Source organism: Ipomoea triloba, chromosome 14 (assembly GCF_003576645.1).
Source record: "Ipomoea triloba cultivar NCNSP0323 chromosome 14, ASM357664v1".
Lineage (NCBI taxonomy): Eukaryota > Viridiplantae > Streptophyta > Magnoliopsida > Solanales > Convolvulaceae > Ipomoea > Ipomoea triloba.
Genome location: NC_044929.1, coordinates 22,430,322 through 22,447,673, shown reverse-complemented (window position 1 = coordinate 22,447,673; position 17,352 = coordinate 22,430,322). Strand labels below are relative to the sequence as shown.

The 17,352-nt window shown below is 34.2% G+C and overlaps 2 protein-coding genes across 2 annotated transcripts; one reads left to right on the top strand and one right to left on the bottom strand.

Annotated features, from left to right (window-relative positions):
* The first annotated feature begins 8,191 nt into the window (after nucleotides 1-8,191).
* Nucleotides 8,192-8,752, top strand: LOC116004124 (transcriptional regulator SUPERMAN-like). Its single transcript, XM_031244056.1, has one exon. The coding sequence runs from the start codon at nucleotides 8,192-8,194 to the stop codon at nucleotides 8,750-8,752; it is 561 nt and encodes a 186-aa protein (XP_031099916.1).
* A 4,101-nt stretch (nucleotides 8,753-12,853) lies between these two features.
* On the bottom strand, nucleotides 12,854-15,250 carry LOC116003605 (bet1-like SNARE 1-1). The gene is made up of 6 exons (XM_031243501.1): nucleotides 15,140-15,250; nucleotides 14,859-14,942; nucleotides 14,032-14,179; nucleotides 13,461-13,517; nucleotides 13,310-13,369; nucleotides 12,854-13,219 (listed from the first exon to the last, which is right to left on the bottom strand). Exons 2-6 carry the CDS (start codon nucleotides 14,870-14,872, stop codon nucleotides 13,130-13,132), a joined length of 369 nt encoding a protein of 122 aa, XP_031099361.1. The 5' UTR covers nucleotides 14,873-14,942; nucleotides 15,140-15,250; the 3' UTR covers nucleotides 12,854-13,129.
* Nucleotides 15,251-17,352: the final 2,102 nt, after the last annotated feature.

The window sequence follows — 17,352 nt, the reverse complement described above, 5'->3', positions numbered from 1 at the left end:
ATCTATGTGAGATAAGAAGTAGAATGGGAGAATTTAGGCCAAACCACTCTTGTATTCATTGATCTTCAATAGAGAGAATAGAGAGCCTTTTTGGTTCTTAGACATTTTAGAGAGAAGTAGAAAGAGGGCCAAAAGTCCCTTCCACCAAGGGCTCCAGTACCTTATATAGGGCTAATAATTATACAATACGTTGAACATACGTATACTACTCGTAGGGTGGTATAGGGGTATATTCCCTATCAACTAGCCCCCTCAGTCCGTGCCCTGACGCTGAGTACATGAGGAAGGGCTCGGGCTGGAACACTAGCCTTAAGGTCCGTGACCTACGCTAGTTGCCTCGTTAAAAACCTCGGGCTAAGAAAAAACCCAGTGGGAAAAAAATCATAGCCAAGGAAAAAAGAGCACAACTTTAAGCGCCAACGAAGAAGAGTTCGGGCTGAAAGATGACCACATAGTCTGTGACCTATGCCGGTTGCCTCGCTAAAAAACCTTGGACTAAGAAAAAACCCAACGGGAAAAAAATCCTAGTCAAGGAAAAAGAGTACAACCTTAAGCACAGTCTTTTGGACTACAGGGGTCGTCCGAATCCTACCGATAGAGGGATCGGGTTTCACCAATCAGGGGATTGGATTTTCGTGAAAGTCGAAAAGGCCGTGCGAATCTCGTCTTTATAGAGAGGAGAGCAAGGGGCCGCCGATTCGGTTCCCCACGACGTAGGCCTAGCCTAGGCCCAAGTTCCGAGGTCCACGGGAACGCGACGCGTGGGTATTAGGGCTGACGTCGTTTTCTCGTTCCTGCTCCTTGGCTGAACGGGAACGACACAACCCGAGACCGTTCATACAGCCCGGACTTCTCTCCCCGGTGGTCGTAAAAGACCGGGCTAGGGGGCTAGATGATAGAGGTAAAATCCCGCTCTTCGTATCCCGATCTCCCAGGCTGTGTTCCTAGTTAGGGATTGACCAGACCCTCCGAGTCTTCCTCCCGGTCTGACTAGGCCGGGCACCTTTGCGCTCCGGGCCGTAGTAAAGGCCTTCGCGGAGGTTCGAACCAGAGACCCCGCAACCGCGCTCCTATCCGCCGCCGCGATAGACCGACAAAGTGACCGGTGCATGACCGCTACGCATCTCACATGCCGCCAGACCGGAACCCTTACCAAAGCCACTATAAAAGGCGCATTTATTACGGTAGATGGACTTTTGGCTATTTCTTCTAATACAGTAGCTAAAGAGACCGGGAACCTCTGACCCACTGTCACGTAGCTCGGTCTCCCCTATGGTATTCTACCTTGTACCCGATCTGATATAAATACAGTATTTTGTTCCGTATTTTGCTGTACCAAACAATTTGCCTACATTTACCGTAGTCATCAAAGAGATCTTTTAATTTATTAAGTGTGATAATTATAAATATTATATTTATAAATAACCCTAATGGTACATTTACAAAATTATCCATGTACTGTACTGCGTGGGCATGGGTACCGCACTCGATCCACTTAACAAGCCCAGTTCTTATTCGTACCACGAAATTAGTGTTGTCACTATGTTCAGTTACACTCTACACATCTGATATTTCAATAACATATTAGACATACACAATAAAAAAATAAATGAAAATATCGAGCACGCGTACAAATATATGTGTATATATATACATGTATGCATTTATGGACAGATCTAGGCCTGCAAGAGAGAGAGAGATACCATGCCTAGCTTAATTAAGTCCTCATGTAATCTTGATTTTTAAGTGTTATAATCCAAAAATATAGCATTATATTGAAAAGAGTACGATTATAGTTAGCTTGAATTAAACTTAATAAGTCTTAAATCTCTAGGTTAGTTGTCTCACTTGTAAAGGTACCTACAATTCAATGAAGAGATTAATCACTATGTCTGACAGTAAAATTTTTAGGTTAAAAAAACATTAATAAAATCTATATAAAGTAATGCCGACAAAGGCTACCAATTTAATTTGGTAAGTTAATCTTGTGAAAATTCACCATTACGAACACTAAAAAGTGACTAGAAATTTATTCACACGGGCTTAACTCTCTAATTTAGTAAGTAGTATTTAGAAGAAGAAACTAACAAAAAGTTTTTAATTGAAAATAAACTTTTAGATCACTTTGAGGAATTAAAAAAAAAAAAAATTGTCACTGTTACTTACCACTCATTGAAAGTGGTCAACACTTTAACTATAGTTGGAAAACTTGATCAGTTAATTTTTCTTTTTAATACAACTAACTCTATTACATTGTTAGTGTATTCCCCAAATTTTTAACAACAGTAGAAATTATATTAAACTCCCCCAAACATTTGAAATTCTTAACATGCAGTTATGGGTTTTATTAGAATTTTCAATTGGTAATACCGATCACTTTTTTAATATTTAAAAAACTTAATCAATTAAGTCAACATCATATTCATATACATACTTTTCTAATTTTCAACCATCAATAGATAGAAATTCAAATTCTAACAAAGGTTTGAATTTTTAACATACAATTATGAGTTTAAAGTTTAAACCCTAAATTGATACAAAGTATTATTATTATTATACCTAGCCATTTTACTTATTATTCATAATATATATAACGTTACGGTGTACATATATTTATCGATCTTTTTATATCTCCTTCGATATATAATAATGGCTAGATAGATAAAGATCCAGAAAATAAAATTGCAACGAGAAAGAAAAGGACAGAACAAAACCAATTAAGATTAAATAATCAAGGAAAGAGGAAGATATGTATACTCCATAATCCATATATGCCAATAATTTTTTTATTATTATTTACAAAGAAAATCCTACTTATTGCGTAGTAGCTCACAAATCATACAAAAAAAAAAAAGTAAAACGATCATATGCGATGAACTCAACCGAAAAAACTTTTATATATATATATATATATATATATATATATATATATATATATATATATATATATATATATATTAGAATCATTCATCAACTCAGTTACTCCTTTGGAACATAATATATTGGCCCTGTTTGGTAACATAATTAGTTTATCAGTCAATTTTGACTTGTTTGATCATTATTAGTTATTTGACTTGGTTAAATAGTCAATATGAGTATTTGATTAATTACCTAGCTTTTTATAACAGATTATTGCTTCAAAACGCTAAATTCAAAAAGCTACTCAAATCAACATTTTTTATAAATTTTTTGAGAAAGTCATTTTCCAACTATCAATTAATAACTAATTTACCAAATATTTTGTACAATCAGCTAATGCTATCAACTAGTCAAACCCTCTAATTCAATTAGCTATCAACTATTTACCAAACACCTCTATAATATAATAGATGGGTGGCAGAGAGAAATAGTATAGTATGGTATGCGTTTGACCTTTTACATAAACTGTTGAGAAGTAAATGCCAGGAGAAGGTGGAAGGCAGTTTTCACACAACATTTTTATATTAAAAACCCAGGCATCGATCCTCACACATATATGGAATATGCATTTATTTTCCATATTATATTGCATGCTAATATTGGACGACATGTAACTATATATAAATTTCATATATGCATGTTGTCATTCCCACTGCGATTTTTAAATTTAATGTATAAGCTTGATTTTGATGCATCTGAGGTCATAGCTTGGATCATCATGTCTACCAGAAACTCTTGGCCTTTCATTTTTGTTCTTCACAAGCCGCCATCATATGGATCATAATAATCACTACTATATATATGTGGGGGAGGGTATGAGTTCATGTTGGGAAAATGGCATTATAAGTGGTTATTTTGTGGTACAAATGTTATTGGGTCTACTTTTGATTTGGGTTGGATCAAAGTGGATTCGGATTTTTCGTGGTAAGACGAATAGATTGATATATTGTATGCTCAAAACTGAACGAGTGAAAGAGAAACTAATTCTCAAAGTAGACCCATTTAAGTTGAAAAACATGAAGGGAAAAGCATTAAAGGATCTTTTGTCTTGGTTTGGAAAGTGGGTTTGCACCACTATTTATACAACAGCCTTTCTAAGGCTTATTGAATTGTATAGTATAGATCAGAACCTCTCTGGCGCATGTAGAGGGTGCAAATCAAATCCCAAAATGAGTCTGAAAAGGCTTTGACTCGTGAACAACGTAACTCATGCCTAACGGTTTGTAGCAGAATTTTAACAACTCAACTCCTACGATTTTTAGCTCTCAAAATCTATGTTCTTCTTCCTTTCTTAGCCAACTGTGCTTCATCCATTGCTCTTGTTCGCTGGATTCTTTTGTTTGAGTGCTCAAACATTGAATCGTAATACGTTTTATCCTAGGAAACCTAGGCTACAACGCTCCTAGCACATTGGGAAGGTAACAAATAAGGTTTTAAGGAAAGAATGTTTCGCTCTACTCAGCTCGTATTAACCACCTAGCTGCCAGAAAAATCATTTCGTTCTTGTGCTTGTTATTTTTTCTAAAACATTATTTTCGTAGTAATATTTTGTAACAGGTCCTGATCGGAGCTCCAACGTATGTGTATCAGTGTATGCAGTAAAGTAAACGTTTTGAATGATGTTTAATAATCTAGATTTGGCTCGGCTAGACTAATTTTATTTTGCGGTATCTAGTCTAGATATACATGTGCAATATGCAATAACAATCTAAAGAGAACTATATATATTTCTTGAATGGAGTTTGATCAAAACTCGGTGAGATTGATTCGATTCATGAAAAAGAAATACTTGTTGGAAATTTTTTTTTTTAAAGCATACATAAGTCATAGGAAATAGTGGATTTAGTCTTTTAATTCTCAAAGAATGCTTTCACTTTTGGTTCTAAATTAGTTGATACTTGATAGTCATATTTTTAGTACATGCATCTCGCATGTAACTGTACTAATACTTTGTAGTGACGTCGTAGTGTAAAAATACAACGTCAATAGCTAGCAAAAACATGTCCGTGGTCAAGAAAAGTTTAAGTTTTAAGTCTTGCATCGTATTTCTGTGATGCATAGGGACTAAAAGTGTTACTTTCGCATAATTTAAGTGTAAAAAATAAAAGCGTCATCAAGTGTACACTCCCGAATAATAACTGTAATTTTTTTCTAGTCATAACAAAAATAAAAGTGTCAATAATTAAATAATGCATTTTTCTTGGAAGGAAAATTGCTGATAATAAATTTTAATAGATGAAGATAGATTAAATTATGTAGGTGACACCTAGGTGGGATGGCGAGTGGCGACTGTGATGACACAAGAGACGGTGAATATAATGGTCCGGTGAGACGTGCTTGTTTCCCGACAACAATACCATACAAAAATGGCAACGTTTGTGCTGTCATTTTTCTTTCTTCCTTTTTTATTACACTATTTTTTTCTATTAAGATTTCTTGACTTTATCGAATTATATTCAAGACTCTATAAACCCACACTAACAGACTCATGAGGAAATAAATAGAATCAATTTAACTTTGAGACTAACCAACTTGATTGGTGTGGGCGACCGTAGACTCTCATCTTTAAGAGAGGTCGGAAGTTCAAACTTCTCCTTTCATAAGAAAAAAACTAATCTGGCCAACACTTTGTCTCTTAATTGGGTTGGGCCGACATTAGCCTCTTAGAGCATCAATATCAATGGGGTTATTTTGTGGTTTTTGAGAAGTTTTTCTAAGTGTGCTTAGGGAATTAAAGAAAATATGAGAAGAAAGATTAAAAAAAAAAAAAAAAGTGAAACAATTCTAAAAATTTTATAAAAAAAAATTAAAAAGTATGGTTCAATGTCAGAGTGGCCACCAGCACTCTGACTTGCCCCAGCGGGCCCACGTCCCTGCTGGGGCGGTAGTGCGCACAAAGCCCAAGGCGCGCATTGCTGTTCTTTTCTTTTTTTTTGTTTTCTTCTGACATGAACTTGTCTTTTACAGAAAGAACAAAACATGAAATAACCCTTTTGTACATTAGTTTTAAGGCCATGAATCAGTTTATTTTATGTCATAAACTTCAAAATAATTACAGATAGGGATGCTCTCGTATTATGATACTTGTCAGATTGTTAGCCTTGCAGGTGATCGGAGTTGCCACAATACCTTCTATGTATTATATACTTTAAAATAATGAAATCCCACAGATATATGAATATCCATGTCTTGGGAAAAAATATTTTAATTACTAAAATAAATAAATGAATAGAGAGAGATGAAATTAATCCTTTGCATGGCATGAAAAAGTTCAGCGTGATTAGCGGTCAGCTGAATTAGGAAAAGTGGGTCTATTTTTAATCAGAAATTTTGCTTATTCTCATTTAAAAATTATTATTCTTAATTTGCGAGTTATTACACAGCCAGATTTATCTCATGCAAACTTTTGAATAGTAACAGCATGTTTTCTTAATCACCCAAAAAATTTAAATTTTTATAATGATCTTTTAAAAAAAAAATAATTTGGCACTCGCATGAAATAGTTGATCATCTTACCTTCTTTTTTTTTTGAGTACTATTGACTCTATTACAGTGTAGTATCTGTTCATAGCTACTTTCTCAACCTAATGAAGCACAAAGAGTCTCCACTGAGGATCGAACTCACTCCCATCATCCATGTGGGAGTGTTAACAGTTGATCATCTTACATAGTTGCACTAATTATCATCTATTTATATATCAACAGTTTCAAAATGTTAAGTTGTTTATTGATCAATTTTTTATTTTTTTTTTGAAAGGTTGATTAGTTTTCTTTGTTTATGTTAAAATGTAAATCATTGTAACTCAGCTGAACACAGAGGCTAGACATGTTGCCTCACTTTGAGAGGTTGTTGCGCACTATCGCTGGTGAGATCTTTCTTTTTAAACTCCACCCTTATGACCAATTGAGTTGTCCATGCGAGCAATATGTGTGTATATACGTATATTCTCTGTACGTGGAATCATTTGAATTGTACACAAATATATATATATATATATATATATATATATATATATAGGTCTCAAGTTTAATTTGATATTCGTAGCATATATGTACATGTGATAGGGAGTTATTGAGTCGATAGTCATGAGTAGTTAGTAACAAAATTAAAATATGCATACTATCATAGGATGATGATTTTAAGTTTAATTTTGAAAGCTACCTCTGAATTACTGATAACTTATTTTAACTATATATACACTAACTGATGATAGATCATCAGTATAGCTATTTGCTAACTATAATCTTCATCGTACGTACTCATGCTTATCTCTCTTTTTTTTTCTTTTCTTTTTTTTAAGTATGATAGGAAACATGTAGTCACTATATGATGCACTAAGTAAATTCTGGCACGCTCCAATTCAATAGCTTGCAAATCACAGAATATATATATGTAAATCGTATTAAAAAAAATCATATGCATTATACTTTATTGAGAGGAAATTGACAATAATCGAACTCGTGACCTTTAGATATTTAGACTTATCTTGTATATATAGTATATTGCATATTGTAATCATATATAGTAACGCATATATAATTTTTAAACTTTTGAAATGCTAATGCTATTGATGAGCAATAGTTAGAGAAAAGTTTTGATCTTTTTCAATTTGCATTGTGCCGTCCTAGCTACCCAAAAAAAAAAAAGAAAGAAGAAGAAGAAGAAATAATTGACAATTTTAAGTTAATTTGGATTCTATTCAAATGACATTAACAAAGTTTGACTCTTGCTTAGTCGAACAGACCAACAAAGGTACGAATACCCAAGTTAATCTGGCCTCACCCTTACACTTGCAATATTTATGCATTAACAATTTACTTATTGACGGGTAAGTTTTTCACACTTCAGTTCTCATTTTTAGAATGTATAGTGGTATGAACTCAAGAATTTCGTTAATATAATTATTTAAACAATATATATAAATATGAATTTCAAACTTGAGAGTCTCTCACGCTTCTAAATAGAGTCATGCCAGTTGGTTACATATACTATATATATATATATATATATATATATATATATATATATATAATTTTATATAGAGACAGCCTGCTGTCTGTAGCAAAATGAGTCTGCAGAGAAGATCCAAAAGTTGTCTTGACTTGACTCACCAATCTTTACCACCATTGAAGCAACCTACCTTTCTAAACCTAGCAAATTCAAGCCCTTATTTCCTCTTTCTTCTCATCTTCAATTCTGTATATATATCTTCTCTATCAGATCAACAAAACCCCAGTTTAATTCCTTTACTATACATACATGAGACAGAAGATGGAGTCCATAAACTACTCGCCGGAAAATCAAGAACCCCAGCGGCCGGAAAACGACTTGGCCGGCATCGGCCGCTCTTACGATTGCGTCTACTGCAAGCGAGGCTTCAACACCGCGCAGGCCCTCGGCGGCCACATGAACATTCACCGGAAAGACAGGGCCGCCCGGAATCCTAAACCTAACGACAACCTTAACAACGACGAAACCTCGTTCAATCCGAACAAGCCCGCCGCCGGCGGCCGTGAAAATAATAATAATAATTTTTATACCACCTTAAACGTTCCCATGTTTTTCCACCACCAGGTATCAGCGCCGCCGCCGTCTCAGATGAGTTACCAGACGCATTTTCCGGCGACCACCTCCGGCCCGGTTTTTTCGGACCACCGTTATTACCGTTACAACGCTCTGGACTGCGACGACGGCGACGGTAATAACAATCCCCAGTGCTTAAATTTATTTGAAAACGATTGGCGCTTGAGCTTGCGCCACGTAGACGACGTCGTGGAGAAGATCGACGACAGCGTGGATTTGGAGCTTCGACTAGGCCATGATTATCGTTAGCAGCTGTCTTACGTTGTTTCGATCCGTCCTAGAATTTGCTGATCCAAGATGTTGTACAGTATAGCTTATATATGGTTCTCTGCAAAACCACCATTTTTGTTTGCTCGATTCACAAGGCGGAATGCATATGCGGATTAGCTAAACGGGTAAAGTTTTCATTTGTTTTTTTTTTTTTTGTTAGAATATAATCTAACCCTAATTAATTATTTGATTAGGGTTATAATATTGTGTAATAATCTTATAATCATAACTTCACAACCGATTTCATCACCATATTTTCTTAATAAGTGAGGTCATTATCTCATCTTTATATTTTCTTTACAATTGGTAGTATATATTATTTCAAGAATTTATAAAAATAAATTTTCTTATAACGGTTTAAGGCCCGATGTTGTATATGGCAACCTTCTATGTTATGTCTACTTGCATGGATATAACATTTGAGTGTGTGGGTATGCATTTGATTGTCCCAACCATTCTAAATCCTTGCAAGCTGCATACATATATGTAACTAAGAGATGCAATATAATATATCTATTCTTAAATATTTCGATTCGTAACAGATTTAGATTTGAACCTCATCAGTTTATCTGACCTTCATATCAGATGTATAGAAAATAGTGATCGAAAAGGGCTTACCAATGGAGTGTTTCCCTCCCGTTAGGAGCCAACTTTATGAGTGATGATTGAAATGAAATGTGAACTAATGTGTGTGTATATAAAATTAATGAATTTAACTACTTGATATGATGCTTCTCCTGATATATATATTCTGTTATATATCCATTATGTTCTTTATAGTAATTCATCTGACTTGGTCATCAGTTGTTTGTTGAACATCATGGGTGGCCGGCAGCTAGATCGAACTAACTAACTGTTTGGCCGGCCAGCTGCATGCCAGGTGAAACGACAGCCTTATTTAGACTAGGAAAACTGGCTTGACTTGACCATCATAGCTTGCATTATCTTCACCATGACTGAGCATTAATTAGTAGCGGGAAAGGTTGAAAAATGTCCTAAATTTTCGTTCACTTTGGAGATATATGATGATTGAAAACTGGTAATTTCTCAATAGTGATGTAAATTAAAGCACAAACACAGAATCCTAAAAATGAAAAAAAAAATATCGATTTTTTCATTCTTACATATATATATAGCTTGCTCCTTACATGAGTGAACTAGCATTCATATATAATGTGTTTTGCGTCAATTCTTGTTCTAGAGAATAGGATAGGTGCATGTTAATCTATCTATGATGTAAAGAGAAATGTATGCATTATTCTTGGTGCATATATATGATGGGGAATTATAGAAATGTTTAGGGTAATTGGTATGGAAATGAATATTATGTTAAAGATTTATATAGAGTGAAATTGTATCGGGTTCTTGCATGATTCTTTGATAAACATATATATGGAGTATATATATATATATATATATATTTATAATTACTTGGTATTCTGAAGTGATGTATGAATTACATGCATGTTTTAGAAGAATATAATGTTTATAATTAATAAACAACAAAGTTTTGAACTTGGCACTTGGGATGGCATGTTTGGTGTCATTTGGATGACCACAATATTGTATTGATAGGCTTTGGTTGACTCTTAAGAAAGGAGATTAGAGTATGTGAAAAGGGTAGTTAGGATATAGATGTGGAAAAGGTAAATGGAAGAGAGAAGATATGAGAAGGTGAGAGAGACAATGAATAACCGTGTGGTATTATTTTTCTTTTAATTTGAACGATATATACAATGTAATGTTACCTATCGTAGCGATGTAAATAAGTCTAGTTAATTCCAAACTTAGGGTGGCTTAGGTTTGAGCTTGAAATAATTATAGTGGTTCAAATTCGATCAGGTTTAAAAATTCAAGCTCAATTCGACTCAATCTTTTTTATAAGGCTTGAGCTCGGTCAATTCAATTGGTTAGTTTGAATTGAGCTCAAGTTTAAACCATAGTTGTGTGTGGGGATTGTGAGTGGCTCGACAAGTCACGAGATAAAGAGTTGTAAGTTCAACTTCGGCTTGATTAATTACTTAGTGAGCTAGCTCGAAGATGGTGGTGGCCATTGAAAATTGGCAATGAATTAAACTATCACCACCCTACCTGCTAAGCCAAGGAAGAAAAATATCCTCTTGTCGGGATGGGTGTAAGATATCAACAATTGAATTGAAACTCGATTTTGTTGGTTGAATTTTAAATTAATGCAAATTTTTAAGTATATTTGGATTAGATAAAAGAAGTTAAGGTTAGTTAAGGTTGTAGATAACTAATGTCCAACTACCTTATTGAAATTTTAAACTAATAACTTCCCTATCCTAACCAACAAAACCGCAACACAACTACCTTATCCAAACGCTCCATAAAATATTAGTGTTAGTGGAGTGTGTGAAGAAGGATGAAACTTAATCCTCTTGCCCGATTCTTGTTTGCCATTTTGTTCTAAGAATCTATAATTTCTTAGCTTATTGAATTAATACCAGGTGGGTTCTCTGAGTATACTAGTATCGTCACGTTTAGTCTTACAAAATTTAACAAGGGGACAAAGTTAGGACTCGAACTGGTTAAAAGTTTAAATATTGAATGATAATAGATAATTAAATTTGAAAGTTGAAGGACAACTGGTGATTAAATTGAAAATTTATAACTAAACGCGACGGCATCACTATACTTGGAGGACCGCAACTTGTATTAACTCATTCTTTATTTTTGTATTAAATGGTATAACATACTAATTAAGACTTCATCTCGTGAAGAATTTTATGAGACTCAAAATCAAGTCTATTACCGAAACCCAACGGTAATTTACCATCAAGTTATATTATGAATTTCAAGACTTATATCCGAATTCACTGTCCATTTTTTCCATGATAAAATAAGAGTCACTGCTGCATATGCAGATTGATCTGCCTTTTCTTTTTTCTTTAAATTCATTTGCGTTACAAAATGGTAGTTGTTGGACTATTCACTCATTGCAATGGGGAAAAGAGGAATAACTGTGGTTTACCCATGCTGATTAACTGAGACCTGAAAGGAGTAGTAATTGAGTGGATGATACATGCAACACTCTTGTACTTAAATAGTTAAATGTTACGACTTTTTAATTATGATAAACAATCTATCGGCAAAACTCACAGGACAGAATATTCCTAGTGTGGTTTAATTTATCTATCACACAAAGTTTGCTCAGTGCACACCCTCAAGTAATAATTGTGTGTTTCCCTTGCCCTTTATTAAAATTTTGAGGATTAACTGTTGAACATCTCTACAATTTTTTTTTTCCCGAATCCTCGCTCTAGCTAGCACTCTATTTTTGAGCGTGTCTACAATTGTAAGATTGTAGGATTGGACATGTCTACAAATTTTATTTTTATCTTTTCAAATACTCACTCTAGCTAGCTCTTCATCTTTTGAGATATAACAATTCAATACCACGAACCTGAACTTGCATTAAATGATAATTTATATTGGGAGGAAAAGAAAATTAATTTACAAAAGTTTGTACACATACTATATAGTTTTTATGACCGGGAGTAATCATTTCTATTATAATGTTGACACCTTGGGGTTCGGGAGAATAAGGCGGTCAAATTGGTTTGATAATTAATTTGATAACCACAAAGTTTCAAGTTAAATTTAACCCTTACAAACACAAAAGTTTCAAGTTTAATTTAACCCTTACAAACACAGTATAATATAACCTAATTTTTCTTAAACTAAAGATTTTTTTGTGATTCTTGGTAAGGAAAATGAACCGTACCATATAATATAACTCAAATTTTTCATAAGTTAAAACTTAAAAGACTTCTTGTGGTTTTTGCTAAGGGTCTAAGAGAAAATGGCGAGCCGTCTAACCCTTTTTCTGTTGGCACCACTTCTCAATAAGAATAATTATAGGTATTTACACTCAAGGAAAACCATTATCTCACAATGCCATTCCAATATGTGAGCTTCAACAACTGGCACACAGACAAGCATATTGACTCACAGTTCGATCCAGTCCAGATTACAACAGAAGCCAGTTGGCCCTTAAATAGAAATTGCCAATTATCAACAAGCTAAGCTTATCATTTCCTTTTTGCAGGTGTCACACAGTGCAAAATTCTGGAAGGTTTGCATTTCTATTTAGTTCACTGAAGCCATAAACATTTCAACAAACTGCAATGGTATCTATAACAAGGTAACAACCACTAGTGTTGTCATTATATCCATTCCAGAAGGCATACTATTCAAAAAGTATTTTGCATAAAACATCTTTACAGATACGTTCGGATATTAAGGTTATGAGAGGGTGATGTAGACAGCATGATCAAATGTGAATCTGGTATCAACAGCTATAAAACCAGTAGATATCCGAACGCTCGTCATCATTTACCTGGTGAGATAGTACACCACCAGAAAGAGAACCACAAAAGATGCCACAAGAGTGAACATCCTCCGGCTTGATTTCGTCTCGAATACCTTAAGCAAAGAAACAGATAGACATTCAGTGCATACAGGTATACACGCCAAGTGAGGAAAATAAGACTGAGACCAGTTAATTTAACACACCATCTTGAATTTGTCCATGGTTCCAGATAACACTCCCCTTGAAGCATCCATGTCATTGCCCTGATCAGGAAAGAAAATGTATAAATAATGAATTTGAAAAGGTGAAACGTGATAAGCTGTGATCTTGGCTATGTCGTTAAGGTATGGTTACCATTCTGTCCAGCATACGATTATGGGTGTCTACCTCCTCATGTATATCACCTGACAACTGTAATAACAACTTGATAAGGACTTGGTTGAAGATTATCAGAAGTTTAAAAGTCTTATTTTCCATTTGTGCTATATGAAAATGGCTTGAGTTAAAAGTAGAAAAAATAATATAGGCAATGGCAAATGCTTCAGATAAATTCCACCACGTTCAGTAAACTGAATTTTTCATGAATCAAACTACAACATAAACTAATGGCCAGGAACAAGTTACACATTCAAAGCAAGGCAGACTCGCCAATCCCTCCTATATAAAACATGACTCTTGCCAGACCCTTGCCAACGTCCTCTTTCCTAAACTCTTTCTGTCATCTATTTACATCACAGTATCAAACCCTAAACACCAAAGTACCTCCTTGTAAAAATAAAAATAATTCACCTCGATTCTGTTCGTATGTTGCCTTTTCTGCTAGACTATTGCATTCATATCAGCTGATTGTTGACTAACTCACATTAGAGGCTTTTGAGAAAGTAAAACATTTTCTTTTTTGACAAATAAAGAAAGAAAAACTTACTCTTTTCAGCAGATTGACTCTATCTTGCAGTCCATCCAGTGCTTTTTCATTCTCATGTTCATCAATCTCATGAGAAGAGTATGATGATGAAGCCCTAATGCCACCTTCCTCAATACCATCAAACAGAGCAGTTCTAGCATTGCGATCCCTGAAATTCAAAGATTATTACTACAAGCCATTGGATAGATAGGTGTCAGCGATACATTTTCACCAAGGCATAGACATAAACAATCAATAAGAGCAGAAAAGTTATTTTAAACCAGCATATATATATACATATACCTAAATGCAATTTTTTTTAATAAAAATGGATGATAACAGAACACACTAGCAAAGTAACCAATTCAAACTACTGTAACCACAACATGTGACTTGTACACAACCCCATCCAAGGGCAAAAAAAGGACAAATTGGTGCTCAGGAATTGACTGGAATGTGGATACAACTACAATAAGCTAAACTAACTAATTCCAATTAAATGACAGAACAAGATTATTGATGTTTTATCTACCATCAAGGAGGACCAATATAGTAGTGTACAAGCAAGCAATTTTAGCTCACATGGAAAGAAAAACAAAACTTTATACTGATACACACAGAACACACTCCAATATCACGATCCACATACAGCCACAACTACTTAATACTTGCCGGAACTCAAACTACAAAACCAGTCCCCAATGAGCCCTAGACGAACACACGGAAATTCCCACCTGAACACCAAATCCGAACAAAACAACTCCGAATTCACAATTCCAAACACTAAGCAAATGCCGATCAGATGCATGAACGAAAACCGCAATAATTTAAAAATTTAACAGCGAAACCTTCGAGAATTCATGGCGCTATGCAGACAGGATTTTCAGAAGATCACGCTCCGGTGACGTGAATCCTCGCAGCAAACTGCAACTCTGCAAGACACAGTTCTATGAGCTAATCGATATTAAAAAAATTTTTAAAAAAAATTAAAAAAATCAGCAAATCAATCGATTCAGAGCACACAAAACTGAAAATGAACAAACTCCGGGTGTTCAATTCCGATCCGTGGTAACAAATGAAGCGATGCTGCTAGATCTGCGCAGTACAGATGTAGTAGCCGGCGGCGTACCTGTGCCGGAGAGCGGCTCGCGGTGGCGGAGATGCGGAGTAGGAAACTTGAGGTGAATGATGGGAGCTACAGAGGCAACAGAGTATTAATATCGGTGCAATATCAGTTTCGCCAGTACACGAAACCGCCGGTCCACCGTATCGGTCCCGGTTCGCTCGTAGACAGCCCCCCGCTTTTTTCTTCGGTTTGTGAACCGGGTTCACATTTTCCGCCAGCATCGTGATTGATGTGATCTGACGTGTCCACTTCCTACGCACTCCACGTATTTTTCTTCGCCGATAATCCGTGTTTTCTTTGGGGGGTACTATTTTTAGATGTGACTAATTTTGGTATGGTGATCACTGATCATAGGCAGGCAGGACAAGCATCTTATAATTCATTTAATTTAATGCTATTTTATAGTGTATGTATAATAATAATATTAAATAAAAATGTTAAATTATGTATGACGATCCTTTTTTTAAGAAATACTAACACTGTTATGTTGTAGTATGCAAAAAGTCAATACCGCTCCCACTCAAACCCATGACCGTCTATTTAAGATAGTCACATGATCACAACGTCATTGGCAACAATCTTGTATATTTTAAATTCATAACATTAAAGAAATAGTTATGAATTTTACCAATATCTCAGTTTTTCTTTTGTTAAAAAGTATGTGAATTCTGCTGCTCACGTTCTTGTGTAAGATACCTTCTTTTTTTTTTCTTTTTTTTTTTTTGATAGGGAAGTGATTTTATGCTCCTCCCTTTTGACTTATTGATGTGTTTTATGTTGATCTGAATGATTATTAGAGCAACCACATTAGTGGTTCTTTTGAGAAATTTTTTTAGAACAAAAAAAATGAGATGAGATTTTTTAACTGATAGGATATATCCCTCACTCGTATGACCGTAAACCTGCTCAGTGTACACGTCTTAGGTAATGTGAGGCACATCCCGAGTAGGACCGCCCCTGTTAGGATTCGACCCGACTCGAGTTCAAGTAACTTCGCACATTATTCAAGGTAAATATATATTATTATGCATATTGTATTTAAACTACTTATTTAAAAAAAATTATTGAATGTTAATATATATTATTATGCATATTGTATTTAAACTACTTATTTAAAAAAATTATTGAATGTTAATATATATTATTATGCATATTGTATTTAAACTACTTATTTAAAAAAAATTATTGAATGTTAATATATATTATTATGCGTATTGTATTTAAACTACTTATTTAAAAAAATTATTGAATGTTAATATATATTATTATGCGTATTGTAATTGAACTACTTTTTTTTTTGTGAGTACTAACTTTGTTACAATGAAATTAAACTACTTATTAATTATTTTCAATTAAAAGAGTAATTTGATGCCAAAAAGGGTATTAGTTATCCAATACCTCATCTCATTGTCCATTCTTACCTTTATTCTCATAACTATTGTCAAATAATTAGCAATATTACTGTGTAATCTATTGTTCACAAATATACCCCAAACACTCATTTGGCCAATATCAATTTAATTTTATTATCAAATTCGATAGGCAATCATACATTTGTATTTACATATTAACTAGTATTTTCACTCGTGCGTTGCACGGAATGAATTTGTTATAATATTTTAAGAAATATTTGAATCGATATACAATTATATAAATTATAACATCGAATATGAGTATGAATAAGTGTATAAATGCAATTATAGTATGCGTCTTCCTTGCATACAACAAATACCACAAAAATTCAGTATTCTAAAATAAGTGTATAAATGCAATAGGTAGATAATTTACATTATTGCATCATATTCATTAATTTAATTACTTGTCGGTTAGTTATTACAAGATCTTAAGGTACACTTATATTTTGATATTCAGTAAGTATAACTATATTAGAGAAAAATTTACATGGGAGTAATGGGATAATCAGTTGAGTAATTGTTGGTTGACCGTAGAGCGTTGTGTTGGAGGAGGAAGATGATATATAGTGAAGATGATATTGCCCTTCACTATATATCATCTTCTTCCTTCAACACGTTGATATTCTTTGGACAAATAACTGTTGGAAAAAAATTAGCATAAAATGGCATTTTACTGGCAATATTGTGGTACAAATATATGTGGGGTCCACTTTTGATTTTGGTCGGGTCAAAGTGGATTCGTGTTCTTCGTAGTTAGACGAAAAGATTGATATATTGTACGCTCAAAACTGATAATGGGTG

Bases quoted from the DNA above. Each gene is read 5' to 3' on its own strand.
- LOC116003605 (XM_031243501.1), bottom strand. The intron at 13,370-13,460 runs GTAACCATACCT...TTTCCTGATCAG, and splicing joins ATCGTATGCTGGACAGAATG to GGCAATGACATGGATGCTTC. The intron at 13,220-13,309 runs GTGTGTTAAATT...TCTTTGCTTAAG, and splicing joins CCATGGACAAATTCAAGATG to GTATTCGAGACGAAATCAAG.
- LOC116004124 (XM_031244056.1), top strand. From the start codon at position 8,192: ATGGAGTCCATAAACTACTCGCCGGAAAATCAAGAACCCCAGCGGCCG.